This window comes from Chinchilla lanigera, unplaced genomic scaffold, assembly GCF_000276665.1.
Source record: "Chinchilla lanigera isolate Chin_1 unplaced genomic scaffold, ChiLan1.0 scaffold00005, whole genome shotgun sequence".
NCBI lineage: Eukaryota > Metazoa > Chordata > Mammalia > Rodentia > Chinchillidae > Chinchilla > Chinchilla lanigera.
Genome location: NW_004955406.1, coordinates 40,343,440 through 40,370,215, shown reverse-complemented (window position 1 = coordinate 40,370,215; position 26,776 = coordinate 40,343,440). Strand labels below are relative to the sequence as shown.

Here is a 26,776-nt window from a genome sequence, read left to right as displayed (position 1 = left end):
AGTATAAATCCATACTTTAGTAACCGTTTCTGCTATGCAAATGAAGAAATGGCACAATTCATCCTAATAACTTTAATAGTAGTATAAATCCATACTTTAGTAACAGTTTCTGCTATGCAAACGAAGGAATGGCACAATTCATCCTAATAACTTTAATGGTAGTATAAATCCATACTTTAGTAACAGTTCAAGTAAGTCTTATGTACAGTATTAGAATTTTAGAGATACCGTCCAAAATGGTACACTCAATTTAAACAAGGGGGCTGGCCCATTTTTTCTCCCTTTGCCCTTGAGTCCTTTTTTCCCTTTACCCTTCTCCTGCTTCCTGTTACCATCCTGTGATCTTCAATAAATGTAGTTACTCACTACAAAAGTGGGGGTTGCTGAGGATGTGGTTCAACGGTAGAGCACTTGCCTAAGCATGCACAAACCCCTGGGTTCCATCCCCAAGCACCTCAAAAAAATAAAATAAAAGATGGAAACGTGGGCATTAAAAAAAAAAAAGAAACACCTCCGGCTCAAAACAGAAAGAAGAAATGTCTCCAGATTTACTTCCTGGAGAGGCACAATGATTTAGGAATGCAGCAGTACTGACAGGTATGGAGCTTTTCACTTAAAAGAAAAAAAAACTTAGTATTTTTGTTTCCTCTATTCACGAAGGACTAGCTATCTACCCCACTAAATGCAAACAGTTTCAAGAAACGAACATTTTAATGTTGAGTCTTTTCTACTTAAGGAATTAATTTGTTTTTATTTAAAAAAAAAAACTTTAGAAGCTAAATAAGTTATTTAAATGCATAAGAATTTAAAATAACTTACAGTGCTCAGAAGGGTATCTGACATATTTATAATGAAACACCACTGCATCAAATTTAGGCCTGGCTGAGTATCTTGTAAATCAGTGTCATTTTTAAGCTGCACATGTTTGCCTTTTAACTCTGAGATCAATGAATTCATTGTTAATCTTATATTTACGAGACACTTTAAAAGGAACTCTAAAGGAAATATGAAGTTCAATTTAGCAGGATGGTCTTTAAAATGGAGTAAAGTTGCCCCATAAAAGCCTAGGTGTAGAACTGATTTCAGAACTATGTATTTTCTTCATTCTACTTCTCAACTGTTCTTAAAACTGAGAACTTCTTTGCTGTCTTACCTCTTTAACAGTGAACATTTCACCTTGTGCACCTGCTGCCTGCAGTATCTTCAAAAGCGGCAGTTTTGGTCGTACCTGACAGAAACACAGCAAATAAATCTATTTACTTTACAATTAGACTGGCTTCTGAAGTCCTAAGGAACAAGAAAACTTCCTTACATGCATTTTAAAAAATCCTAGGGAACACTTTTCACCTGATAAAGCACAATCTTCCAATATATAAAATAACTATGGATGATTATTAGCTGCTGCTTTCTAACAAATCATATTCATAAAAAAAAGCACATTCACACAAGAATGGCTACATTTTTTTTTTTTTTTACTAAAGAAAGTAAGTGTTGCCCAGACATGCCTGTGGCACGTGCCGTAGTCCCAGCACTCTGAGAGGCTAAGGTAGAAGGCTCTCAAGTTTAAGCCCAGTCTGGGCAACTTAGTGACTTAGTAAGGCCCTGTCCCAAAATTAAAAACAAAAAAGGACTGAGAATGTAGCTCAGTGGGAAGACTGAATTCAATGGATTCAATCCAAATACTGGAAGGACAGAAGGACGATGAAATGAAGGAAAGGAAATGAAAAAGTAAGTTTTGGGTGAGGATACAGAAAAACTGGAACCTTTATGCACTGCTGGTGGAAATGTAAAATGGTATAGCTGCTGTAGAAAATAGTTTGGCAGTTCTCATAAAATTAAACACAATTACCATGTAACACTCCTAGCTGTATATGAAAAAAACTGAAAGCAAGGACTAAACTAAATGTCTGTTCACCAGTGTACACAGCAGCAGTATTCCCAAACAGCACAGAAGACAGAAGCACCCAAAATGTCCATCAGTGAATATACGGATAAATAAAATGTGGTACATGTATCTTTGCCATATTTTGACTCTTGACTGTGGAGGTTGTGGAATCTTTAGCCACATAAATGTGGATGGTTTTGTTCTATTTTCAGATATAATGTCTATATTCATTACTAATTTTTAATGATTACAAAATGCACCATTCATGTGTATCTTTTTATCAACTACTTACCTAGACTAGGGAATGGCAAACTACAGCCTGCCCCACATTTGTAAGCCAAACTTTTATTGGAACATAGCCATTCCCACTTGTTTACACACTGCCTATGACTGTTTTTATGCTACAAACAACAGTGTTGAGAAGTTATATGGACACAGTACAGCTTACAAAGCCTAAAATATTTCCTTTCTGGCTCTATACAGAAGGTTTGCTGAGCTATATCACCAGCCCAATAACAACATTCTTAAGGCTATTACTACCCATCATTCTCCAATATTACAGCTGGGATATAATAATGAGAGATGTGACAAGAATGGAAAGGAAAACCAGGTGTGGTGGTACACGCCTGTAATCCCAGCAGTCTGAGAGGCTGAGGCAGGAAGATCCTAAATTCAAATCCAGCCTGGACAATTTAGCAAGACCCTGTCTCAAAATAAAAAAATTTTAAAAAGGGTTGTGGATGTAGTTCAGTGACTCAGCCCTGGGTTCATTCCCCAGTACCACTACCAAAAATGAAAAAAAAAAAAAAAAAAAAAAAGGATGGAAAAAAGACCCACTTCTCTGGTCCCTGTTAATTCAGACATGTAAGTTTATATTCTGGATAAACATACTTTCAGTTTTAATTTAAAATCAACCAAAGAAGGGGCTGGGGATATAGCTCAGTGGTACAAGTGTCTGCCTGGCAAGCGCAAGGTCCTAAGTTTGATCCCCAGTACCGGAAAAAAAAAAAATCAACCAAAAAAGGAAGTTAACAAGTGCAAGCTGGGTGTGGTGGCGCACACCAGTAAACTCAGCACTCTGGAGACTAAGGCAGGAGGACTGCCACAAATTAGAGGCCAATCTAGACTACATAGTGAGTTCAAAGCTAGCCTGAACTATATAGTGAAAGCCTGTCTAAAAAAAAAAAAAACAGTAAATGCAACAGGAAAACCAAATGAAAGAACTCTTTTTACTTTCTACTGAGTATAAAAAATGAGACAGTCACAAATTCTCCAGGTGTTATCAAAGCATATGTAAAATGCCATCTCAAACTTGCTGTGGTAGGCAAAAGGCACCGGAGCACTGAACAAGGAAAGCAGTGTCAGTTTCAACAATGAGCTAACAGTGGTAGCAAAGAACAAAGAGGCAGCAATGTGTGAGACAAGAGAAGTACAGGGGTCTCCAGAGCGTGTCCTTGCATAACCCTACATACAACTATAATTAAACTGTCCACACATTAGAAGGTCTAGAACAACTACCCTACACTGTGAACAATAAAAATTATTCCATCTGGGAAACTTCTACTCTTCAGAAAGAAAACTTATGGAACGGAGACCAGTTAACCCCATGTCTACGATAACAGATCTCAGATACAATTCATGGGAAGTTTAGATATTATTTTATATATTCCAGCAGAATAAATCCATCAGTAACTCTATGATGGACTACTGTGGACTTAAGACAAACCAAAAGACACCAGCAAACCTGGATAACCCTGTAATTTTCAAGATCTCCCTTATCCTGTTATGACTGAAGGGAGTAAAGAGGTACAAATACTGTACCACAGTCTGCAGCCCGGCCCCTTCTATCTCAGTATCCAGAGGCAGATGGGCTGGAATTCTGGTAATCCCACACAGCTCACTTTGTGCTACATAAACCTGGCTCGCAGCTCCCATCATTTCTGAATACCTAAGATGAGCATCCATCCAGGCATCCTCAGGAACGCACAAGTGACCATGGCTGCCACCTCAACCCAGACTCACGATACAGCCAGAGTCAGCTCAGAATTGCTCACTCTTCCACACTGGCAATGCTATGTGCCCACAGTGTACAATTTTGTTTTTTGAATTTTCTATGGTCAAACTTCTTTCTTCCTCTTACACAATCCCCAGTTTCACCCTAAGACCTGTCCCATTCTAAAGTTTCATATGTTTCATACATTTTTCTCCCAATATGTACTTCATTTTTACATTTAAATCTTTAATCCATCTAGGATTTGGTTTTGTACAAGGTCCTCAACCCGCTCCTGCCCTGTGGCACTGAGCTATATCCCCTGCCCTTTTTAGAATTTTTAGCTAGAAGCCTAGTGTGGCAGTATACACCTATACTCCCAGCTCTAACCCCAGCACTCAGGAGGCAGAAGCAAGAGGAAAGCCACAAGTTTGGGCCAGCCTGGAATACACAGTGAGTTCAAGGTCAGCCTGAACTATATGGCAAGACCATGTCTCAAAAACCCAAAAGTAAAAAATAAGATAAAATTTTGAGGTAAAGTCTTGCTAAATCACCCAGAAAGAGCTCAAACTCATTCATATTGCCTCACCCTATGATTACAGGTATTTACCACTACACAAATTTAAATTATAAATTTATAATTTTTAAAAACTGATTTTTACAGAAAACAAAGTATAACAAAATGAAAACGACAGAAAATAAATTCACATAACCTGGCCCCAAACTCCCTACTAGCCACATCTAACGTAAAATACTCTGCCAGTTTTCCAAATTACCAGTGTGAGCAATCATCATATTTACTACATATTTACTCAATCGCTACATATTTACTCAATAAGCAATTCAAATGTATGAGCACTGCTACTGTTCAACCATTTCGCTACTGTAACGTTTTTAAAAAATAACCACTTCTGTATAAGCTCTAGTCAATGAATTCCGTTGGGGCTGGGGATTTAGCTCAGCAGCACAGCGCCTGCCTGGCAAGCGCAAAGCGCAAGGTTGTGAGTTCAATTCCCAGTACCAGAAAAAAAAAAAAAAAAAACACCAAAAAAATGCATTCTGTTATATACCTCAACTCAATTTTTTACAAATTTATGAAGAAAAACAGGAATGGCCACTAAGGATCTACCTGGTTGATTCGCTCTGGAGAGATCCTGCAAGCACTCTCAGATGTTGAACACTGGGCAGAGGTGGAATATGATGTCATTTTGGCAGTGAAGATAGTTCAGTCTGTCGATAAAACTAAAAGTAAAAAAAATAGATATATAAAGAAACAATTATGCCAGCAAGAAAAAAAAAAAAGTAAAAATAAAAACACTGTAACAGGGCTGGGGATTTAGCTCAGCCGCACATCGCCTGCCTGGCAAGTGCGAGGTTGTGAGTTTGATTCCCAGTACTAGAAGAAAACAAAAAAACAAACAAAAAACAAAACACTGTAACACATGTATCACAGCACTCTACACCCATGCTGAAATTCTCTACACATAACTTTCCAGTTCAGAAAAAACTGCAAATTCCTAGAGTGCTTAAATAAGAACCATCTCCTCCTCCCTCAAGTGAAGCCTGAAGCAGCAACAGGTTTGGGCATGCTCCAACCTCACTGATGTTAATGAGCAAACTGTTTCAGTGAAAGTCACATTTACATCTTACTACTTCCCAGGGCTACTAATCAGATGGTATCAGTTATCTTCTCCTTTGGGTGGTGCTCAAGAGAACCTCTCAAAGACAGAAGAGCTGGAGAATTATCAAGATAAGTAAAGCATCCCTGAGAACTTCAGGAAAACCTCCTCCCGCAGTGTGTTGGAACTGGTCTGCAAGAGGCAGCTATGAAAAAGTGAGAGTATTTTCAATACCAGTTAAGGTGGCTTTCCAATGCAACAAACCTAAAAAAAAGGCAGGTCAACCAGAAGTCTCCTACAAAATGGGATTAAACCAAGACAGACATGTATCACTAGGGAAAAGATACAGCACAAATTGAAATAAAACTTAAATGTTTTCACTCTCTACTTTTCCTCCTGAAACACATACAAATGGAAGGAAAATAAAATTTTCAAGTAAACTTGAGTTTGCCTTTAAGCCTTTTTCTAAGAAATAGGTGACATTCAACTACCAGTCATGAAAATGTGACTTAAGCCACATCAGGGAAAGGGTGAAAGGAGCCTAGAAAAACTCACAGTGCTGAAGCTAACAACAAAGTATATAAATTCCTCCCCGAGCCACCCTTCGGTTCATGAGCCTGATGACTGGGTGTTCCTGCCATCTGCATGAGATGTGCCTCCCTCAAATCTTGTTACCACGTGGAGAAAAACAAAAATAAAAACAAAAACAAAAACAGGAAGCCAAAAGGATATAGGCACAACTTACAGCTTTAAAGCTGGCTTTTCTCTTTTCTTGTTTTTCTGTTTTTTTTTTTAAGACACGGTCTGATCATGCAGTTAAGGCTGGCCTTGAATTCAGTATGTACACCAGCCTCGCCTCAAAATCAGAGATTCTCCTGTCTCAGCCTCCAGAGTGCTGAGGTTACAGAGGTGCTCCACCACACCGGGTTAAAGCTGGTTTTTAAATGACATTTCAAACATTACAAAATTTAAACATTAACATGTTTAACATGTTTAATTTAAACAATTTAACATTACAAAAATTAAACTAATCTTGTTCTTAAACCTGCACAGTCTCAGTAAACAGCAATTCCATCCTTCCAGTTGCTCAAGTCAACAACCCTGAAGCCATCATTACATTCCACACCCAGTCTATAAACAAATTCTTAGGTTTTATCTTCCAGAAGACATCCAAAATCTAACCACTTTTCACTACTCCCACTATTACTATACTAATCCAATATATCTCGTTTTTCCTGTCTCTTGTGGTACTGGGAATTGAACGCATGCTAGCCAATCACTCTGCCACTGTATCCCCGCCCCTCCTCACTTCTTTCCTTCAGCAGGCATCTTGCTTAGTTGTTCCATCTAGTCTCAAATTTGAGATCTTCCTACCTCACCCTCCTGAATAACTGAGATTATAGGAGTGTGCCTCAACTCAGCAGATACCTCAGACAGCATAAAAATAAACTGTTTCTCTTATATTCTCACTCAACAATCAACACAGAAAACTTCTATCTATGATCTGTGGTCACCCAGAAGTACAACAAACCAATTCTGCACCTGGGTTGAGTGTCCTCTTTTTTTTTGATACAGGGTCTTGCTATGCAGGACTTCAGGCTGGCCTTGAACTCAAGGTGATCCCCCTGCCTCAGCCACCTGAGCGCTGGGATTACAGGTGTGCACCACTATGCCTGGGTGTCCTTTAACTCTTACTGGAGATAGCATCCGATCCCACAGGTTCTGGACTGTCCCTCAGGACTGCCCCCCACTTCAATACCAACGGCTGTGCTTAACCGACTGGCTATAAATTCCCTTGATCTTCTCAGGTTTGATCAATTCGCTAAACACTCACAGAACCTGGGGAAACACATTTATAATTTATTACAGGTTAAACAATGCACACCACTTGGAGATGCACAAGGACAGCCTCATGGGTGTGAAGTTTCCAGGCTCTCTCTGGGCAAACTGTGCTCCGGGACACAGTTCCAGGACATTCATTCACAGGCCTAACTGGCATCAGATCAACTTATCAGGCCCCGCCCCACTCCTCCCTGCCATCTCTCCCCCCTACACACACACACACAGCTGGAAGGGTGGGGCTGAAAAGGCCCCACTAATCCTGCCAGTTTTCCTGGTGAGTAGCCCCCATGCCACAGCACCTACGGGCTGCCAGCCAATAGTCATTAACATACAAAAAGACAGCACTTCGGAGACTCTAAGATTTAGTAACCTTTTTTGGTACTTTTGAGACTGTTTCAGAGTTGTTAAATTGCTCAGGCTGGACTCAAAGTTGGAATCCTTCAGCCTCAGCCTCCCAGGGTGCTAGGATTACAGGCACACCCTCGGCTGCAACCATCCACTTTTAAAAATGCAAGTCCCAAATCTCAGTATTCCCTGTCTCCTTCCTTGCTTTTCCTTCACTATTCTTACCAACCAATACACTACAGATTTTTAATTACTTACGCTAAAAAAAGAAAAAAAAGCTAAAAATGGGTAGAGACTTCTATCTCCCTGTTCATTAATACATGCAGTTAGTGTTATGGGTCACTTAAATTTCATACTCAGGTCTGTTTGCTCACTGCTGACCAAACCAAAGAAGTATTTATCTTGGTACAGAGGAAAAAAGGTTTATTCAAAGCCAGCTCCGAGGAGATGGAGGAACCTATTTGCCTCAAATCGCCATCTCACACATATAGGTGTGCTGGGGTCTTTACAGCACGCAACAGTCCAGAGAGGACAAAAAGAACCCTAGACTTGTTCAGGCTTGCTCCATTCCTGGATGGGACCCCTCTCCCCCTAGCCTAAGGGAATGAAACTGACTTGACAGCTGAGAGGTGGGGAGTGGCAGTTTATGCTCTAGGCCTGAGGACAGTTGGAGAAGTAAACTGTCTCTAAAGGAAAAAAAACTACTGTATTAAAGTTCCCTTTTGCAGGGTCAGTTACATTAACATGCACAAGGATATTAACATGCACAAGGCCCTGGGTTCAATCCACAGCACCACAAAAATATATGTATTTGTCTATATATGTTATACATATGTGTATATATTCCCAGCATTCAAAACTGGCAACTTTAGGGCAACATGGCACAGCAACATGGTGGATGGTGATAGGTTTTTTCCATTACTATAATTCCTTTAGAATCGCTGTGGCGCCACCTACTGGAGACTATATGCCATGGCCAATATGGCACTGGAGCCTAGAGGCCATGTGCTAAGCCCCACCTTTCTTCCTGGAGTCAAATTACGACTTCCTACTCCCCTTTATGCAATATCCTGTTTCATTTTCCCACGCTCCTACCCAGTGCTAGCCTGCCACATCAGCTAGCCCACCCCTTAAACCCCGCCTCTAGCCTGACCATATTTAACCATTGTTCCCTTAGCCCGGCGCGCCCCCCCAGAAGATTTTCTCTCTGTAATCTTCTCCGTGCCCTGAAATAAAGGCATTTTATTGTTTTATTACTTTCTGCACCGCCGGCCTGAAATCTATCAGATGGTAACATTAACAGTAATGGGAGGGGAAGGAGAAGTAAAAAGGATCAAGATGCAATATGTATGTACCAATTCCTCAGGATAAACACACACTATTTGTTATGTATCACAAGCATATACTAACACAAAGGGGAGAGAAAATAGTAAAATATTAATAATGGTGTGGATAGTTTCCAAAAACGGCCCCCAATGAAGCATATCATCTCAATGGATTGCAACTTAATCAACGGAATGCACTGGTGATAGACAATGAACCAATTCCAGCCTGGCAGCTTCATTTTTTTGGTGCTTTCATTTGCTTATTTTTAATTTTTATACATGTTTTTGAAACCGGATCTATGTAGTTCAGACTAGCTGTGAACTCACTATATAACCCAGGCTGTCCTCCAACTCTAGGCAATCCTTCTGCCTCAGCCTCGTGAGTATTACAGGCACGTGCCACCACAGTGAGCTTTGACGCTTTCAAAGGCCCCTGAAATCTGGCTACCTTACTGGAGACCACACAAAAAGGCTACATGCAGAGGGAAAGTCATCAGGCTGCCCAGTCATTGGGCTGAACCCAAGACTTGCAGCCATGCCCTTCAAAGAACCACATATCTTCCAGCCAGATCTGATGCCACCTGACTACAGCTACTTGATGCACTGACAGCTCAAGACTATCCAACTCAGCCTGGCAGCCAGAGAATCCTAAGAAATGAAATGGTTGTTTCAACTCACTAAATTTTGGGGGTGCTGCGGGGCATGGCAGTCCAAGCATTCAGAAGGCCGAGGTAGAAGGATGACAAAAGTTTCAAGCCAGCTGGGCTACATAGCAAACTACATCGCAAGAGCTTTTCTCAAAAAAACAAAACAAAAACCAAAAGAAAAATAAATCAATTTGGAGGTGATTTATTACATAGCATTGGGTAATCAAAACAAATGACGAAGACTTGAGTTTACTTTGTACAGGTACCTACTTATCTGTATAAATCCACTTCATATCCAAGCAGCTGTATGATGTATATTTATTTTAAAGATGAGGCAAGGGAAGCATAGATATTACTGTATTTGCCCCACTCACAAAATTAGTAAACTGTTAAGAGTCAGACAAGCTCTACAAATACCCCTTTAGCAATATTTTTCTATTACATGTGGAAAAAAAAAAAAAACAGAATTAGCACCAGCCATAAGGGTATATGCCTGTAAACTCAGCATTTGGAAGCTGAGGCAGGGGCATCACCAGGAGTTCAAGGCCTGCAGGACTACATAATGAGCTCAAGGACATCACAAACTGGGGGCTGGGGATTTAGCTCTGGCACAGCACCTGCCTGGCAAGCGCAAGGTCGTGAGTTCCATTCCCGGTACTGGAAAAAAACCAAAACCAAAAAAAAAAAAAAAAAAAGGACATCCCAAACTAAAAAAATTAAATTAAATTAAGATAAAAGCTCTTACCCTTTATTCCATACATAATCTCACTGTTCATACATACATAGCCTTTTGCAGTGAAGGGTGTTATACTGGGGATTAAACCCAGGGCCTTCAGATCTGAGCTACATCTCTAGCCCTTTTTATTTTGAGACAGGGTCTAAGTTGCTAAACTGCCCAGACTTGGCTCAAACCTGAGATTCTCCTGCTTCAGTGTTCCAAATAGTACTGAGATTATAGGCCTGTGCCACCACCACACTGGGCTTACAACAGCATATTTTTATTTTATTATCTCTAATAATTTAATAAGTACCCACAAAGTAGGACCTGAAAATAATCAACATTTAACAGTAATATCCCTATCCCATGCTCCTACTGCTCTGTAACAATCATCTTATGTTTTATTTCCTTGGTTTCCTTCTTACACACTTTACTGAATCAAAATGGATTCCTGAAAGGTATGTATTTTTAGTTGTGCTTTAAAAAAAAAAAAAAGGCCGGGCATGGTGGTGCACACCTGTAATCCCAGCACTTGGGAGGCTGAGGCAAGAGGATCATTGTGAGGTTCAAGTCCAGCCTGGGCTACAAAGTGAGCTCAAGGCCAGCGTGAACTGCATAGCAAGACCATCTCTTAAAAGACAAAAAGGCAGGGCTGGGGATTTAGCTCAGCAGCACAGCACGTGCCTGGCAAGCGCAAGGTCGTGAGTTTAATTCCCGGTACCAAAAAAAAAAAAAAAAAAAAAAAGTAAAAAATAAAATAAAATAAAAGACAAAAAGACAGTAACACTATACGTAACTTGGGTTTACTGTTTCACTAAAATAATTCTGTCACTTTAATTCATTTAAATTTTCATTTCATCATGGTAAACTGTATATAACAAAATTTACCATCCTGATCATTTTTAAAGGTATAATTCAGCGTAATTAAGTACATTCACAATGCTCTATAATCACCACTATCCATATCCAGAACTCTTTCATTAGCCCCAACTGAAATTCTTTACCCATTACAGTAATTCCTCTGTCCCTTCTCCAGCACCTAGTAACCACCACTAGCCTATCTCTAGGCACTTGCCTGCCCTCTATAACTCATATATATGTTTCTAGCTTACTTCGCTTCTATGTTTTCAAGGTTTATTATTGTACTGCATGTGAAAAACATGTCTCAGTTTTACTATTATGAATAATACTATTAACATTACAAGCAATCACTTACTTCCCAAGGTCTTCTATTCACCTATGCATTCCATTTAGATCAAGGTGAGCAGGATCTACTAAGATTCTTAAACTTTATGCTACTTAAATCCTTAAGTATAGTTTGGAGTTGATTTTTTTTCCTATTTCCTATTTTACTTTCACAAGGATAGCCACTGGGCAATTTACTGAATATGCTTTAATGACTAGCACTCACCTCTGATATGTATATTTTCCAACATACATCAGTGTTTGACTTCTCTATTCTGTTCTACGTCAACTATTCTATGTTAATGCAATTAGACACTATATCCTCTAAAAAGTCTGGCTATCTGGTAGGACAAGTTTTTCTTTCACTGTTCCTTTCTAGAAAGGACTTACTATTCTTAGCCCCTTAACTTTTCCATACAAATTTTACTATCACGTTTCATAAATATACCTGAGATTTTGAATGAAATCACAATGAACTGCTTTCTAATTCATATACATGTTATGTTCTTTTGTTTATTAAGGACATTTATTACGTCCTAACAAATTTTCCCTTTAAAGGCTTAGCATATGTGTATTGTTTCTGAAGTTCATATTTTGGTTTGGCAGATGCAGAGAATAACAAATAAATTTCATTAATCTTGTATCCAATAATCTCAAAACACTTAAGTAATTACTTCTAATTTGTCTGTAGATGCTTCTAGATTCTCTATATAAATGATCTTACCATATATGAACAGCAAAACTTTACTCATCCTTTTCCAGTTTCTTCGAGACTGGGTCTGTGTTGCTCAGCTGCTCTCAAACTTGCCATGCCTAGAACATGCAGTCTTCTCACTTCACCTCCCCAGAGTAGCTGGAACAACAGGGGCTCCACTCCTTCCTTTACAATTCTCATGTCTCTATAATCTTTTGTCTTACCCTGCTTAAGACCACCAACACTGTGTTGAATACATATATTGAGCACCTTTGTCTCTGACTTTAAACATAATGAATGATTGCTCTCCTTCCCCTCCCTCCCCTTCCCTTCCTGTTCTGCTGGGAACTGAACCCCAAGAACACATGTACTAAGCACACCACTCTGTTTCTTCTACTTTTTAATAGTAATTCTTTATCACTTTTGAATGGTTCTCTTCCCCACAAAGAATATATTACAAAAGGTAAATTACAAACTGCTTTTGCTGCACACGTCAAGAAGCTAGGGAATGGGGACACAGCCCAGCAGTGTAGTACTTGCCAAGCATGTGGGAGGCCTTGGGTTCCATCCCTAGCACAGAATAAAGAAAAAAAAATTTTCTGAGACAGAGTCTCAGTATAATAATTTAGGCTGACCTTCAATTTACTATGTAGCCCAGGCTGGACTCATGCTCACGGCAATCTTCCTGTCTTATGCCTCCCAAGTGCTAGGATTACAGGCATGCACCAGCATGCCCAGCTCCCTAGCACAACAAATTAAAAGCAGCAACAACAAAAAAAAGCTAGGAATTTTTTAATGTTTCACCACAAAGAAATTATGTTTGAGTAACCTGATCTTTAAATATACTGTGTACATGCTTCAAAATATCACATGGTACTCTATTATTGTGACTTTTCAGTTTAAAAGTCAATGCATAATTTAAAAAAAATTTAAATTATAGAATGCCTTTCTTGCACCTATTATCTTCCTCTTTTTTTTTTTTTGAGACAGGGTCTCCCTATACTGACCAAGCCGGTTAAACTCCTGAGTTCAAGTGATCCTTCCACCCAGCCTGAGTGTTGGCAGTATAGGTTTGCACCAATGCTCTCAGCTTAAAATATGTCTTTCTGCTTATTTTAAATTCCATTTATAGATTTCCTAATATTAAATTCTTGTACATCTGAGATAAGCGCAACTTGATTATTAAGCATTATCCCTCTTTTTGTCCTGGCATTACTGGCACCTGAACCCAGGGAGCACTGAGGTACACCTCCAACCTTTTTCATTTTTATTGAGACACAGTTTCACTGAGTTCCCCTGACTGCACTGGACTGTTTTTTTTTTTTTTGGTTTTTCTCCGGTACCGGGAACCGAACTCACGACCTTGTGCACTGGACTGTTATTCATCTGCCACCTGCCCCTCAAACAGTTGAGACTAAATGGGTGTGCCACCGTGCCCAACTGTGTACTATCCTTGTTTCTTAAGACTGTTGCCTTGGATATGCTAATATTTTGTTTTGTAAAATCTGTATTAATACATTGAAAGTGTCTCTAAGTTGCCACCTGCACTTTGTGTCTAGTTTGGAAGTCAGTGTCATAGGTGCCTCACAATGAATTAAGTAGTCCTTATTTGTTTGTCTTTCTAAAAATTCTACAAAACAAGGATTTCTGGTCTTTGAAAGACTGAAAGACTTTCACTTATAAAATGTATAACCCAAACCAGGCTCAGTGATGCATGCCTATAATCCTAGCTCTCTGGAAGTCTGAGGCAGGAGGGTTGCAGGTTCAAGCGCAGCCTGAGGAATTTAGCAAGGACATCTCAAAATAAAAAAAAATTTTTTTAAATGGCCAGGGAGGGGCTGGGGATTTAGCTCAGCAGCACAGCACCTGCCTGGCAAGCGCAAGGTCATGAGTTCGATTTCCAGTACCGGGAAAAAAAACAAAAAACAAAAAACAAAAACAAACAAACAAACAAAAAATGGCCAGGGATGTAGTTAAGTATGAAAGCCCTGGGTTCCATCCTAAGTACCAAAAAACTCCTTGTAATCATAAAAATTTATAATCCAATATTTTCTGTGGGAAGATTTTAAATCATTGCTTCATGAATGTTATTCAAACCTGTATCTTCCAGCACTCGGAGGCTGAGACAGGAGGATGGTTGTGAGTTCGAGATCAGCCTGAGCTACAAAGTGAGTTCAAAGCCAGCCTGAACTGCATAGCGAGACCATCTCAAAAAGACAAAAAAAAAACTCTATCTTCCATTGTCTACTGTACATACATCTTCCTTTGCATTCACAATTCACTTTTTTTAAACCAGTCTTGTTATAGGCTGTCCACTTTTCCCCCTTAAAAAAAACAATTTTTTACTTTAATTTTTTATTTCTTGTTTTACTACTTCTTTCCAATATTCACTTACTCTTTCTGTAACCTCTTCTATTTTTCCCAAATTTATTCTGGCTATTTCCTGATTTCTGAAGTTACTTATTCCTTCTTTGAGAATTTAGGGCTACAAGTCACCCATTCTGAACTTTTTTTTTAATATGGGCATCTCACTGTTGCCAATTGGTCTCCAATTCATGGGCTCAATCAAGCCTCTCTCCTCCACCTCCCAAGTAGCTAGGAATATAGACTTGTGCCACTGTGTATGTCTTAGAACTGTTTTTTTATTCAGCTCACATGTATGTGTTCTCATTTATAAATTTTTATAGTAATTCTTTAAATTTATGAGTTATGTAACTATGCTTATGCACATGGTATTTTTCTTTTTTCTGTGATGAACTTCTGATCCAGCTGCTGTGTGGGGAGTTCATTCTCTGCATAGAACACACCTCTAGAGCTGTTAAAGCTTTCAACAGGGCCTGGTGGGTATCAATTCTATAACTAATGTTTGCAAACTCTGTTCAGCAGGTTAAATTTGTTGGTAAAAAGCTTACATCTTTCCTAATGTGTCAGCTTGACCTACAAATAAAGAGATGCAGTAGACTCTCCAGCTATGGTTCTGAGTTTGTCCATTTAGTCAATGTGGTTCTGCCAATTGTTTCATCCATTTTAAGGTTTTTAATCATAGCTATTATGTTTTAAATTGTATTTTCTTGCCAAACTGTCATTATGTAGTGACCTTCATAATGTAATGACTTCCTACCCCACTTAAGACATTCTGTCCTGAAGTTTATTTTTCCTATCAGGATGATCATGCAAACTTTCTTTTATTTAGTATGTCTAGGGCTGTCTTTTCCTAACCTGTTACTGCCAATCTTTGTGTGTCCTTAGAAAATTTTGGCATGCCCTTTGTAAAATGCATGTATCTGGACCTTGAGGACTTAAAAATATTGATACATCAATTTTCACTCTTTAACTGGTAAGTTTAGTCCTTTTAATATGATTAGTACGTATGGGATCTATTTCTTGCATTTTAATTTGTCCTACTCTTTGTGTGTGTGTGTGTGTATGTGTGTGTTTTGTACCAGGAATCAAATTCAGGACCTTGCTGTCCTTCTCTTTTTAATTCTTCTCTTTAATATGCACTTATCTTCATTAAAAATTCTCTGTACTCAACTTTAGCAGACTATCATCTACAGTTAAAATTCTGGGATACAGTTAATGTTTTTTCTTCTCTGCCTTAGCCTTTAAGGCAAGGCAATAAGCAACATAAAAAATCTCCACCTTTATTCATGTATCTCACAAGTTTTTGGGTTGCACTTTCAGTACTGTCTTCAACACAGCTCTTTGAGTAGCAGTCTCTAAGACCTCATACGCTTCAGAATGTATGTTTGCCATTCCCTATTTAAATGTTTGGCTACAAAGTTCTAGACTGCCCTTCAGTACTCTGAAACATATGTTTCTTCTTGGGTGATTCTGCTAAAAACTGCTATCAATTCAATTTTGCTCCCTTGTACATGATCTGTTCTACACTTCTGATTTTCTTTTGCTCTGATTGTCCAGACTACCATGTGAGTATTCCTGATCTATCATCTTTTGCGATGGAAGTAATCTTTCAGTCTGAATTATTCTATTGTCTCTTCAATAACTTCCTCCTTTACATTTTTATTTCCCTAAAACCTTTATGAAATCAAATGTAAGTCCTTCTACATCTACTGTTTATCTCTTACTGTTTCCTTTGTACTGTATTTTTTTCCTTACTCTGGGAGATTTTTATTTCTCTGTTATATTTATTCCATAGGTAACCCATCTTTGATTTTCTTTTTTTCCAGCCACTGTACTTTTTATGCCTAATATTTGTTTTTCTCAACCTCTGCTTATCTTGTTTTAAGTTCTTAATATCTACCCTCATTTCTGTTGGTATGATTACTGGTCTAACTTTAATCTCTTGATCCATGTATTCTAATATTTCTGTTCCAAAGAAGCTTACATACTGGTTTTCTCTTAAAATACCTGTGCTCTTCAACTGTCTTTATTATTTCCTGGTGGAGATCAGCTACAGTGACAAGCAAAGCACATGGGGAAAATACAGTGCGTATCAGCCCCAGTGAACTGCAGGAAGGAAGGAAATGAGCACTAAAGTAGGCGCCCAAACCACAATCACTCCTCATCCAATCACTACTCAGATCAGGGCTTCATTGCTTATTCCCCTGGGAAAAGAAATGAAGAAGAGGAAGAAAAAGAACAGAAAGAAAGAACAAGAGGAAAAGCAGGAAGAGAAAGAGAAGGCGGAGGAAGAAGAAGAGGAAGGGAAGGGGAGGAGGGAGGAGGCAGAGAGCAAGGAGAGATTAGACAGCTGAGAAAGAAGAGAAGGAATTCCTTGACTGACTTCAAGTATTTTCTCAGCTCCTCCCAAAAATGGGTTTCTGTAATGCCTCACTTACACTTAAGAGGAGCTAGACTAAGACTGTGTACACAGGAGGTATGGGAAAAGGTAATTGCAAGGTAAGGAAGTAGGGAAGAACCAGAGCAGTATTCCAACAGTTCTGTCCCCCATGGTTTCAGTATCTCACAGCCATACCTATTTGTTTCTGGCCAGTCCTCTCATCCCATCATTTCAAACCAGCCCCCATCACACATCGGTTTTCTCACAGTAGATTCCCTTTACAGTTCCTCCAGGGATGATTTGGGGGAAGGTAGCCAAAGGTTACACTAGTTCAGCATCTTGGTAGAAACAGGAATTGACCTCTTGGCAGTTCTAAAGAATTTAAGCCACAGTAAAGGTTTCTTTTATTAACAACTGGTGGTAAAAATTATTCCATGGGGGTGATTAATGTCCATGGATACTCAGAGCAGAAGAAATTAATTTTGATTGCTAGGTACAGGATGAGAAGGAAGAGACAGAAGTGGAAGGATTTTAAAACGGGAGAATAGTGGAAAGAATGAACAAAGATACTGATCAAGGACACAGGTGAAAGTAAAGCCAGCTGCCAAGCTTTGAATTCAAGGCAAGATTTTGTCTCTTTTCCACTTGGTATAAAAACCTTCATGGGTATTCACTTCTAAGCTTAACTAGCTAAATTACTTAAAGCAGCTCTTATCTTTTGTTTTGTTTTGTTTTGTTTGTTTGTTTGTTTTTCTTCCGGTACCAGAAATTGAACTCACGACCTTGCGCTTAGCCAGGCATGCGCTTTGCCACTGAGCTAAATCCCCAGACCCGCAGCTCTTATCTTGATATGTATGCTATTTTTTTAATCTGACACTCTCCTAGGCTGCCCTGACTGCTTACTTATAAACTATTAAACAATTACATCACTCCTTTTGAATATAAGAGGAATACAAGAAAACAAAGGTTTAATTAAATAAGTCAGATAACTGCCCAAGCTAAAAGTGCACCCTCTTCCACTATGCTGCCAGTTAATACATTCAGTTGCTCAATTGAGAAAGTTAGGAGTTATTCTGGTTTCTCACTTTTTCTCTACTATCACATTCATCACCAAACACTGTAAGTTTTAACTCCTAAACCACTCAAAACCATCCCTTCTCTTCATCTGCATGTTCAATTCCCCAAATCAAAAACCATTATTTCAAATTGGGCATGGCAGCACACAATTGTAATGCAAACACTCAAGAGGCTGGGACAGGCAGATCATGGCCAAGTTTGAGGCCAGCCTGGGCTACCTAGTAAGTTCAAGGTCACTTTACACTACAAAGCAAGACCCTATCTCAAAAAAAAAAACAAAACAAAATTTTTTTTTAACCTAAAGATAAGAAATACTGATTAATTTAAAGGAAAAATGACATACCATTAGAGATAAGAGAAAGCCAGGTAGAGTCATGCACACCTGGAGTCTGAGGCAAAAAGGATCACAAATTAGAGACCAATTTGAGTATCATAGAGACCTAGTCTAAAAACTTTTAAAAATTTAAAAAAGTTGAGGTTCCTCAGCAGAACATCTGCTACCATGTGTGAGCCCCGGGATTTAAACCCTAGTACCACACTTCAAAAAAAAGGAAAAATATTGCTTTGAATAGGTTTAAATTACCTTAGCCACACAGTAAATCTAAAATTACAGAAAAATTCTATTTGTATGTCTTATACCTTGGAAAAAAACCAGTAGTCTTGGAAAAATACCCCAGTCACATTACATTAAAAGAACTATTATCACTAATAGGCTTGGCTTCCTGGAAATGTCTTTCCAGCTCACATTAAATCCTAGGGATTAGTAGAAAGTGTTCAAAAGAATTTGCCTGCTTTTGAAAGATGACAGAAGTCCTTTCTGCAGTAGTCTTTGTTTGCTCTCAAAAGGATCCAGCGTGGTGATACAGGCCTATAAGCCCAGCACTCTAGGAGACTAAAACAAGAGTTCAGCATATTCAAGCCCAGCCTAGGCAATTTGGAGAGACCCATCTTAAATATAAAAAACTGAGCTGGGTGTAGTGACACACAAAGTCATCTCAGCACTCAGGAGGTTTAGGCAGGTGGATGGTTGTGGGTTCAAGGACAGCCTGGGCTACAGAGTGAGCCCAAGGCCAGCCTGAACCACAAAGAGGCCCTGTCTCAAAAAACCAAATGAATGAATGAATGAACAGGCTGGCCTCAAAGGCCTTGAGTTTAATTCCCAGTACTGCCTCCCCAAAAAGATTCTCTCTCAAGAAGGTAATGTTTCACAATACAGGAGCGAAAGAGAAGCCAATCTCACCACTTCATTTCACAATGAAACAGAACTACGGCTCCAAAGCAGTCAAAAGTCCCCTAGTTTTCCAGAGCATTTGAAAAGCAAAGGTGTATACTGCATGGGCCTGGACAGCTGACTCAGTAATGATGGGGCTCAATACACATCATCCCAAAATAGGAGTGTAGGAGACTAAGATGTACCAGTCTCACTGTTTTGTCAGCCTGGCCTTGAACTCCTGGACTCCTGGAATCCTCCCACCTTAGCCTCCTAGAGTAGCTAGGACTAAAGGCTTTCACTGTGTGTCCTTCATTTCTTCGGCAAACTCTGCTGGGTTTTTTTGTTGTTGTATTTTGTTTTTTGTCTTTTTGAGACAGGGTGTTGCTATGCACTTCAGGCTGGCCTTGAGCTCACTTTGTAGCCCTGGCTGGTCTCAAACTCGCAACGATCCTCCTGCCTCAGCCTCCCGAGGGCTGGGATTACAGGTGTGCACCACCACGCCCAGCTCTTCTGCAAATTTTGAACTGGGTTATTCTGAGAAACTAGAGGTATCACAGTAGCTCTAAAAAACTGTCCTTATGTAAAAGAAATGCACACCTAGGAAGGAAATCTGATTGCACACACCTGTAACTCCAGCATTCAGAGAGGCTGAGGCAGAAAGATCACAAGCTCCAGCCTAACTTGGGCAATTTAGCAAGACCACTGTCAAAAACTAAGAAAGTTTGGGGAGGTAGTTCAGTATGAAGACCATAGGTTCAATCCCCAGCACAGGGGGAAAAAAAAAAAAAAAGACCAACCAACTGACCTCTATCAGAAAAGTATCTTTGCTTACCTGACACTTTATTTGCATAAGACTTCTGTCCACCAAAAAATTCCTCCGTACTACATCCACTGTAACTTGTGTTCTCACCACCCTCCAGAAGCCTCAAGCCTAATGTCTTTCCCGTTACTCAAGATATACACGGCTCCAACATCTGATCCTTCTTTGAGTCTCATATTTTGTAGGATTTCTGTGCATGTGCAGATAATTAAATAAGGTTTCTCTCTCACTATGTCTCTGTTAACTCATAGCCTAACCAAACAGCCTAAACAAACTCTTTCCTCACTCCAATTCCAGAAAATCATGCCTCACCAGGTATGTACATAGCCCTTCCTGATTTATCTCCCACTTCCTTTCCCTTCCACTGTTGCACTCTCCAAGTCTCTGTCTCCACCACGCAATACTTGCCATGCTAAAGGAACACAGTTTTGTGAATCTGCCTTGCCCCTCTACCACCCAGTGTTTTTTAGCACCAGCTTTTAAACTGGAAACTGGGGGCTGGGGATTTAGCTCAGCGGCAAAAGCGCCTGCCTGGCAAGCGCAAGGTCGTGAGTTCGGTTCCTGGTACCAGAGAAAAACCAAAAAAATAAAAAATAAAAAATAAAAAAAAAAACTGGAAACTGCACTCCAACTGGCTAAATATGCCTCTAAAAGTAATGGAACAGAACAGACCAGGAAATAAAAGTGCCTAACAAAGTTGTGTACGGAGAACCTGTTCGTTATACAGTAGTGACCAGCACTTACAGTTAAACATCTTTGTGTCAGGCACTCTTTAAAGCACATTACATAAAAGAGTTCATTTAATCCTTACAGAGATCCTGTAGGTAGTATCACCCTCATTTTCAGAAGCGGGAACTAACACAGAGGTACATAACTTGCCCAAAATTATGGAGTCCAAGCACCCTGGCCGCAGAAGCAAGAACTCTTAACCACTATCTCTCTTGTAGTTAACAGGTCACAATGTAAAATTTGAGAAACCGATCTTCTGCAGATGGGAAGAGGATCAAGAGATGGAGGAGGGTGGAAGGAGGAGGAAGGAAAGGGAAAGAGAATGTAAAAAGAATAAGGTGTGTTGTGTACATGTATCAACTCCCCATGATGAATGTAATTACTATGTACTGCAAACATGTACCAATTAAAAATTTTTAAAATTTTTTAAAATGTAAAATTTATTTTTCATTGGGGTTAAAATTTGCAAGCTACTGCTTTAGCACCTGTCCTTTCTTCTTTTCCCATGCCTCAAAAAATCTTAACTTACTTAATCTAGGTGAAAAGTCACTTCCTTAGTAAGGCTTTTCTGACTCTCTAAGGAAAGCTGTAATACCAGAACAACTTCATTAAAAACACTTACTTGGGGCCCAGGGATATAGCGCAGCGGTACAGTGCCTGCCTGTCAAGCACAAGGTCCTGAGTTCAATTTGTGGCACCAAAAACACTTACTAGGGGTATAGCTCAGTGGTCAGTCGTAGAGAGCACACTTAGAACACACGAGTTTAATCCCTAGCCAAAACCAAACAAAACATACTTGGCTTTTGTATGTGACCCTACTGGACTGAAATCAGAGCCAGCAGGAACAGCCTTATTCTCTGTGATGATGAATGAGTGGCCTTTATTCTATACTTATTTTTTAGTTCCTTTTTTTTTTTCCAGTACCGGGAATCAAACTCACGACCTTGCGCTTGCCAGGCAGGCACCGCGCCACTGAGCTAAATCTCCAACACCTTATTCTACACTTAGTCCAACAGCGTCCTACACTCCATCTTCAAATCTCTACTCTTGAAGACAACTATAATTTTAAGACTAAAATAAAAACTTATCAAGTCATAACAGCTGAAGGGACCTTGATTAAACTATTCTTTGACTCAATTGGACACATGAGAAAATATTTTTTTTTCTTTGAAAAAGAAAGTACTAGCTGGGTGTAGTGACACACACCTGTAATTCCAGCACTCTTGAGAAGCTGAGGCAGAGGTTTGAGCCCAGCCTGGACAAATTAGCAACTCATCAAGATTCTGTCTCAAAATTAAAACTTTAAAAAGGGCTGGGGATGTAGCTTAGTGCAAAGGTCCTGGTTTCAATCTCTAGTACAGCAAAAACAACAACAAACACAAAGCACTACTGTTCAGATGTTTCAGTTCTTACCAGATTTGCTACACAGGTAAAAAGGTGGTATGCAAAACAAGCCAGGAAATAACCTAAAAACACACCAATACGAAACAGGTTAAAGAAAACTGCAGCACAACCCTACAAATTGACATTACGTAAGTTCTGGGAAAAAGTATATGTACAGATTATGAAACTCAATCCATCATAATGTCATTTGGAAAACATATGGTGCAGAACAATACATACAAAATGACTCCTCAGTAATTTTAAAATGGCAGTAGGTAGAATAGGTCAGGCTATAAAATAAAGCAGTTAACAGCTAGACTGAGGGAACAGGTTGGAGCTGCTGGACTGCTAACTTAATGCACTTGTGTATCTCGCATTTTCTTAAACAAGAGTTGCAATCTCAACCAGTATGATGAAACAGAGTATTGTGAAATAAACACCTTTCAACTAAAATACTTCTATCAGGAACGTGTGAGAAAGGGACTAAACCCTAACTGAGATGTAGTAACACTTAACACCAAAAGGTTTCAAGTACTTTTGACAGGTATTTGTCCCACGTGGTAACAACCCCAGCCTTGGGAGGAACTTCCTGACACAGAGATCTCTGCTGATAAAGGAAAAGGGAAGCAGCACTAACGGCTGGTTTTCAAACAGGGCATGGGCACTGGGAAGGCAGAGGCACGAGGACTGCCCAGAGTTCAAGGACAGCATGAACTTCATGGCAGGATCCTGTCCCCAAAATCCAAAAAAGTGGTTTTCAAATTTTAGGGTATACAAGAATCATTGGGGCGAGGTGCGCTAAAATACCTACCTCCTGATCCGCATCCCCCAGATAATTCTGTTTCAAGAGGTCTGGGTGTGGACCTAAAACGAGCTTTTTTCAAAAAAGCACTGAAGGGAGGCAACCGGTCTGTGACCCTAAAAATTACTAAACCTTAAGACACGTCGATGTCATTCTCCCCGTCTCCCTCTCTCCCACACCCTTCCTCCAAAGTTCAGCGTTGTTCAAGTTTTGTTCCAATTTTAGGTTTGTAAACTGCTGGCCTCACTCCACTCCCTTTTTATCTTCCGTGGGGCCGTCTCACAACCCTCCCCCCACCAGCCCTCCTTCCGCCAGGCTCGACCTTCCCACGCCGCCACCCATGCCTCGGGCTCCTCCTGCCCGCTTCCAGCTGCCGGGCCCGCAGAACCGACGGAACCGCAGCCTTCCCGACTCTTCCCACCGCCCGCTCCCGGCCTTCCAGCACCCCGCGCCGGAACCCTAGGGCCACACCTTACGGCCGCTCCATGAGGCGCTCCCCGACCGAGCCCAGGGCGTAGGGGTGGCAATCGCAGGTCCTAAGGTTTCAGCGGCATTTTGAAAGGGCGAGTAATGAGTGCGCAACTTCCGGCCTTCCGAACCCATTCTATACGACAGCTTCCGCTTAGACGTCCGGAAACCATAGATGGGAGAACTGGAGGACTAGAGAGCTAGAAAGACTGAGCTCTGTACCATAGAGTAGATCCGCGTCCAGAAAGAGAGTCGCAGAATTTGAATGAGAAGTAGAGAGGTCGCCAGAGAACATTTGGGCAACTGGCAAGATTTTGTGATATTTACAGAAGTGTCTTTAGAGGTGGAAAACCAGGAAGAGAGCTAACAGCATAGTCAGCCTTCAGATTTTGGGAAAAACTGTGCGCTTCTTTGCCATTCCTTTTGTTCCTTAACGTAATTTATTCGCCCTACTCCCCAGAGTTTGGCTGGAGAGGGGAAACGGCAATCCTAGTGTTGTCGCTAACTATGGGCGATATGACTGGTATTTTCACGAAAAACTACACGATAGGTAGTAAATGCTAAACGAGAGGTGAGAACAGTGAGGTGGAGTTTATTTGGCTCACAACCAGGTCCTCTAATCTCTCCCAGCGTTATAGAAGTGCCTCAAGGAAACATCGCAGGCAGGCTGTCTTCGACCTCCCCCACAATTCCCCGTTTCATTTCTTTCAGGATAATCCTAAGACTCAGAGGATATTTTGCCTTTGCATTTCTGTTGGTTTTAGCTTTGTACTTTGGAGAATAGAGTAAGTCAGTCTCCGTTATTTTCAATACGAACACTTCAGTTATTTGAAAAGAGCTTCCAGCTCCGTGCCCTAACCCTCTCGCTTGTTTCTCTGCAGATTTAAATACCCCGATCTTTTTTTATTTATGTATTTTTTATATGGTCGAGTCCCCAGCCAGCTTGACCGCTATGTTCTGGACAAGCACCTGTTCATTCTGTTTAAAATATGGCTGCCAGAGATAGATACAGACCTATGCAAAAGAAAGTAGGGCAGTGACATGCATTGGTTGGCACATTGCACCCTGCTCTACTTCTAACAACCTCCCACACAACTCGGGGAGCCGAAGTTCTGTAAAGGAACTGAAGAAATCGTTTCCCTTTTCACAGTTGCTCACAGTGAGTTTGAAGGCAGCAACCACCTCTCAAAGAAATGAAGGGGAAGCTTTTTTAGCTGAACCACTGTTAACTATTTCCCCTCTCCTTTAGTGCAACTATTTTTTAAAAAGGGATTTCCAAGTGAATTTATTTTGCATCTTTTAAATAGTGTTTGGTTAGTTTAGAGGCCCCTTCTTACTGTCTCCTGGAGTCTTGGAATTATGATACTCTCAGTTTGGTATAAGGTCAACAAGTATTAGTTGACCACCTCCTATATGCTAAGCATTAACCTAAAGGATTCCAAAATGAATAAGGCCTTGGAATCTGGGTAATGAGGGAGTCAGACTGTGCATGTAAAGAATGTGGTAAGTGTAATGATTGATCACCTACAGTTAGTGTCACCTAGAGGCTCAAAAGACATCTCTTTCAGTTTTGCATTTTGCAAAATATTGATCAGCATACTTTATTTGTCTCCACTTGAAACCTTGGTAAATACATTGAATAAGACATGATTAGGACATTTAAGAATACAGGTCATTTTAAGAAGACAGTTTTTCCCATCATGATTCAGACTGATTTGTGATTAATTGTTCATCTTCCAGTGTTGTCCTTACACCACTAATGAGCTCACCTAAAGTTGTTAACATCTGTCATAGTTACCATCTGTCCTTTCTTCAGCCTTTTCCAAGGTTTACATAAGTCTTTATTCCAATAACTTGCTATCCAAAAAAAAGCCTGTATTTCATTTTTCTACCAGTCATGTAACCTTATCAAAAAGAAAATAAAATTGCCTTAAAGACTCATAACTTTTTCTTAGTGATCACCACTTTCTTTTTTAAGAATCACACTCACAAATGGTTGATTGAATAAACAGGTAATCTAGGTTCTAGTATAGCTATTTCTGTTTCTAGAAACCAGAGCATTACAGTTCTTCCAGTCTTGAAGTCCAAATCTATAACATAAAGGGACTGAAATAGACCATTTTTCTATGGCCTCTTCTGGTTTTATTTTTACCTATATTTATTTTTTGAGATGGGGTCTTGCTATGTACTTCAGGTTAACTTTGAACTCACTATGTAGTTCAGATTGGCCTCAAACTCACAGTGATCCTCCCAAGGGCCATGATCACAGATGTGCACCACTACATCCGGTCCCTTCCGGTTTTAAAAGAATTAGAGCTCAGTATAATTGGTCCACAGCTGTTCTGAAAAGATTGAATAAACTAGCTCATACATACAAAAAGGTATAAAGAAGAATGTAATCATTTCCCACCACTCTTTCTAAGAAGGAATACTTTACCTACAGAAATAAGTTCCCTGTAATCTCTTTCACGGCATTAGAGAGCCACTGTTTTGGGGGCAGGGTCTTAACTGTGGGTTGAACCCACAGCCTTCCCACCAAGCTACATTCACACTACTTTTTAATTTTTTTTTTTTTTTTTTGAGACAGGGTCTCACTATGTAGTTCAGACTGGTATTGAACTCACTATGTAGTCCATGCTGGCTGCGAACTCGAGGTGATCCTCCAGCCTCAGCCTCCTGAGTGCTGGGGTTATAAGTGTGCACCACCATGCCCAGTTTCTTTTTATTTTTGAGACAAGACCTTGATAAATTGCCTAGGATGAGCTCAAACTTGCAATTTTCTTGCCTCAGGCTTTCAGAGTGCTGAGATTATAGGTGTGTGCCACCACACATGGTGGAAACCAGTACCCTGAATTTGATATTTGCCCATGGCATATATTTCTTTAGATGTTTAGAATTTATGTACGTGTATATGCCTTATAAGCATTGTATGCTAGTACCTTCTTATAAACAACATTAAACTATTTGTTATGTATTCTACTGCAATTTACCTTCTTGCTCATGATTTTAATGTTCATTTGTGTAGTTAATTTATTTTTACTGTTATATAGTATAGTATAATATATAATGTAAAGTAATACATTGAATTGTATAAATATAGACTAGATTGTTCTATTAGTTTTCCAGGGTTGCCATAGCAAAATACTACTGAGTGGCTTAAGCAACAGAAATGCATTTCCTCACAGATCTGAAGGCTACAAGGATAAGATCAAAGTGTCTGTTTTCTTCTAATACCTCTAATGCTTCTTTCCTTGCCTTGCAGATGGGTACCTTTTCACTGTGTCCTCAGT

At 39.8% G+C, this 26,776-nt stretch overlaps 1 protein-coding gene across 8 annotated transcripts in view; it reads right to left on the bottom strand.

The window, feature by feature from the left end:
* The window catches only part of Mdm4 (MDM4, p53 regulator), a 41,361-nt gene extending 17,762 nt beyond the window's left edge, over positions 1 to 23,599 (bottom strand). For 7 of the 8 annotated variants that reach the window (XR_001237026.1, XR_259531.2, XR_001237027.1 and 4 more), the window contains exons 1-3: positions 23,490 to 23,599; positions 5,005 to 5,117; positions 1,154 to 1,228 (exon numbers count right to left, since the gene is read on the bottom strand). Coding sequence is in view for 5 of the 8 variants with exons in the window: in XM_005375314.2 (XP_005375371.1) it covers positions 1,154 to 1,228; positions 5,005 to 5,082 (153 nt within the window). In the remaining 3 variants the exon portion in view is untranslated. Of the gene's footprint in view, positions 1 to 1,153; positions 1,229 to 5,004; positions 5,118 to 22,246; positions 22,300 to 23,489 lie in introns of all 8 variants that reach the window. The other variant, XM_013522793.1, reaches the window with a different exon arrangement.
* Positions 23,600 to 26,776: the final 3,177 nt, after the last annotated feature.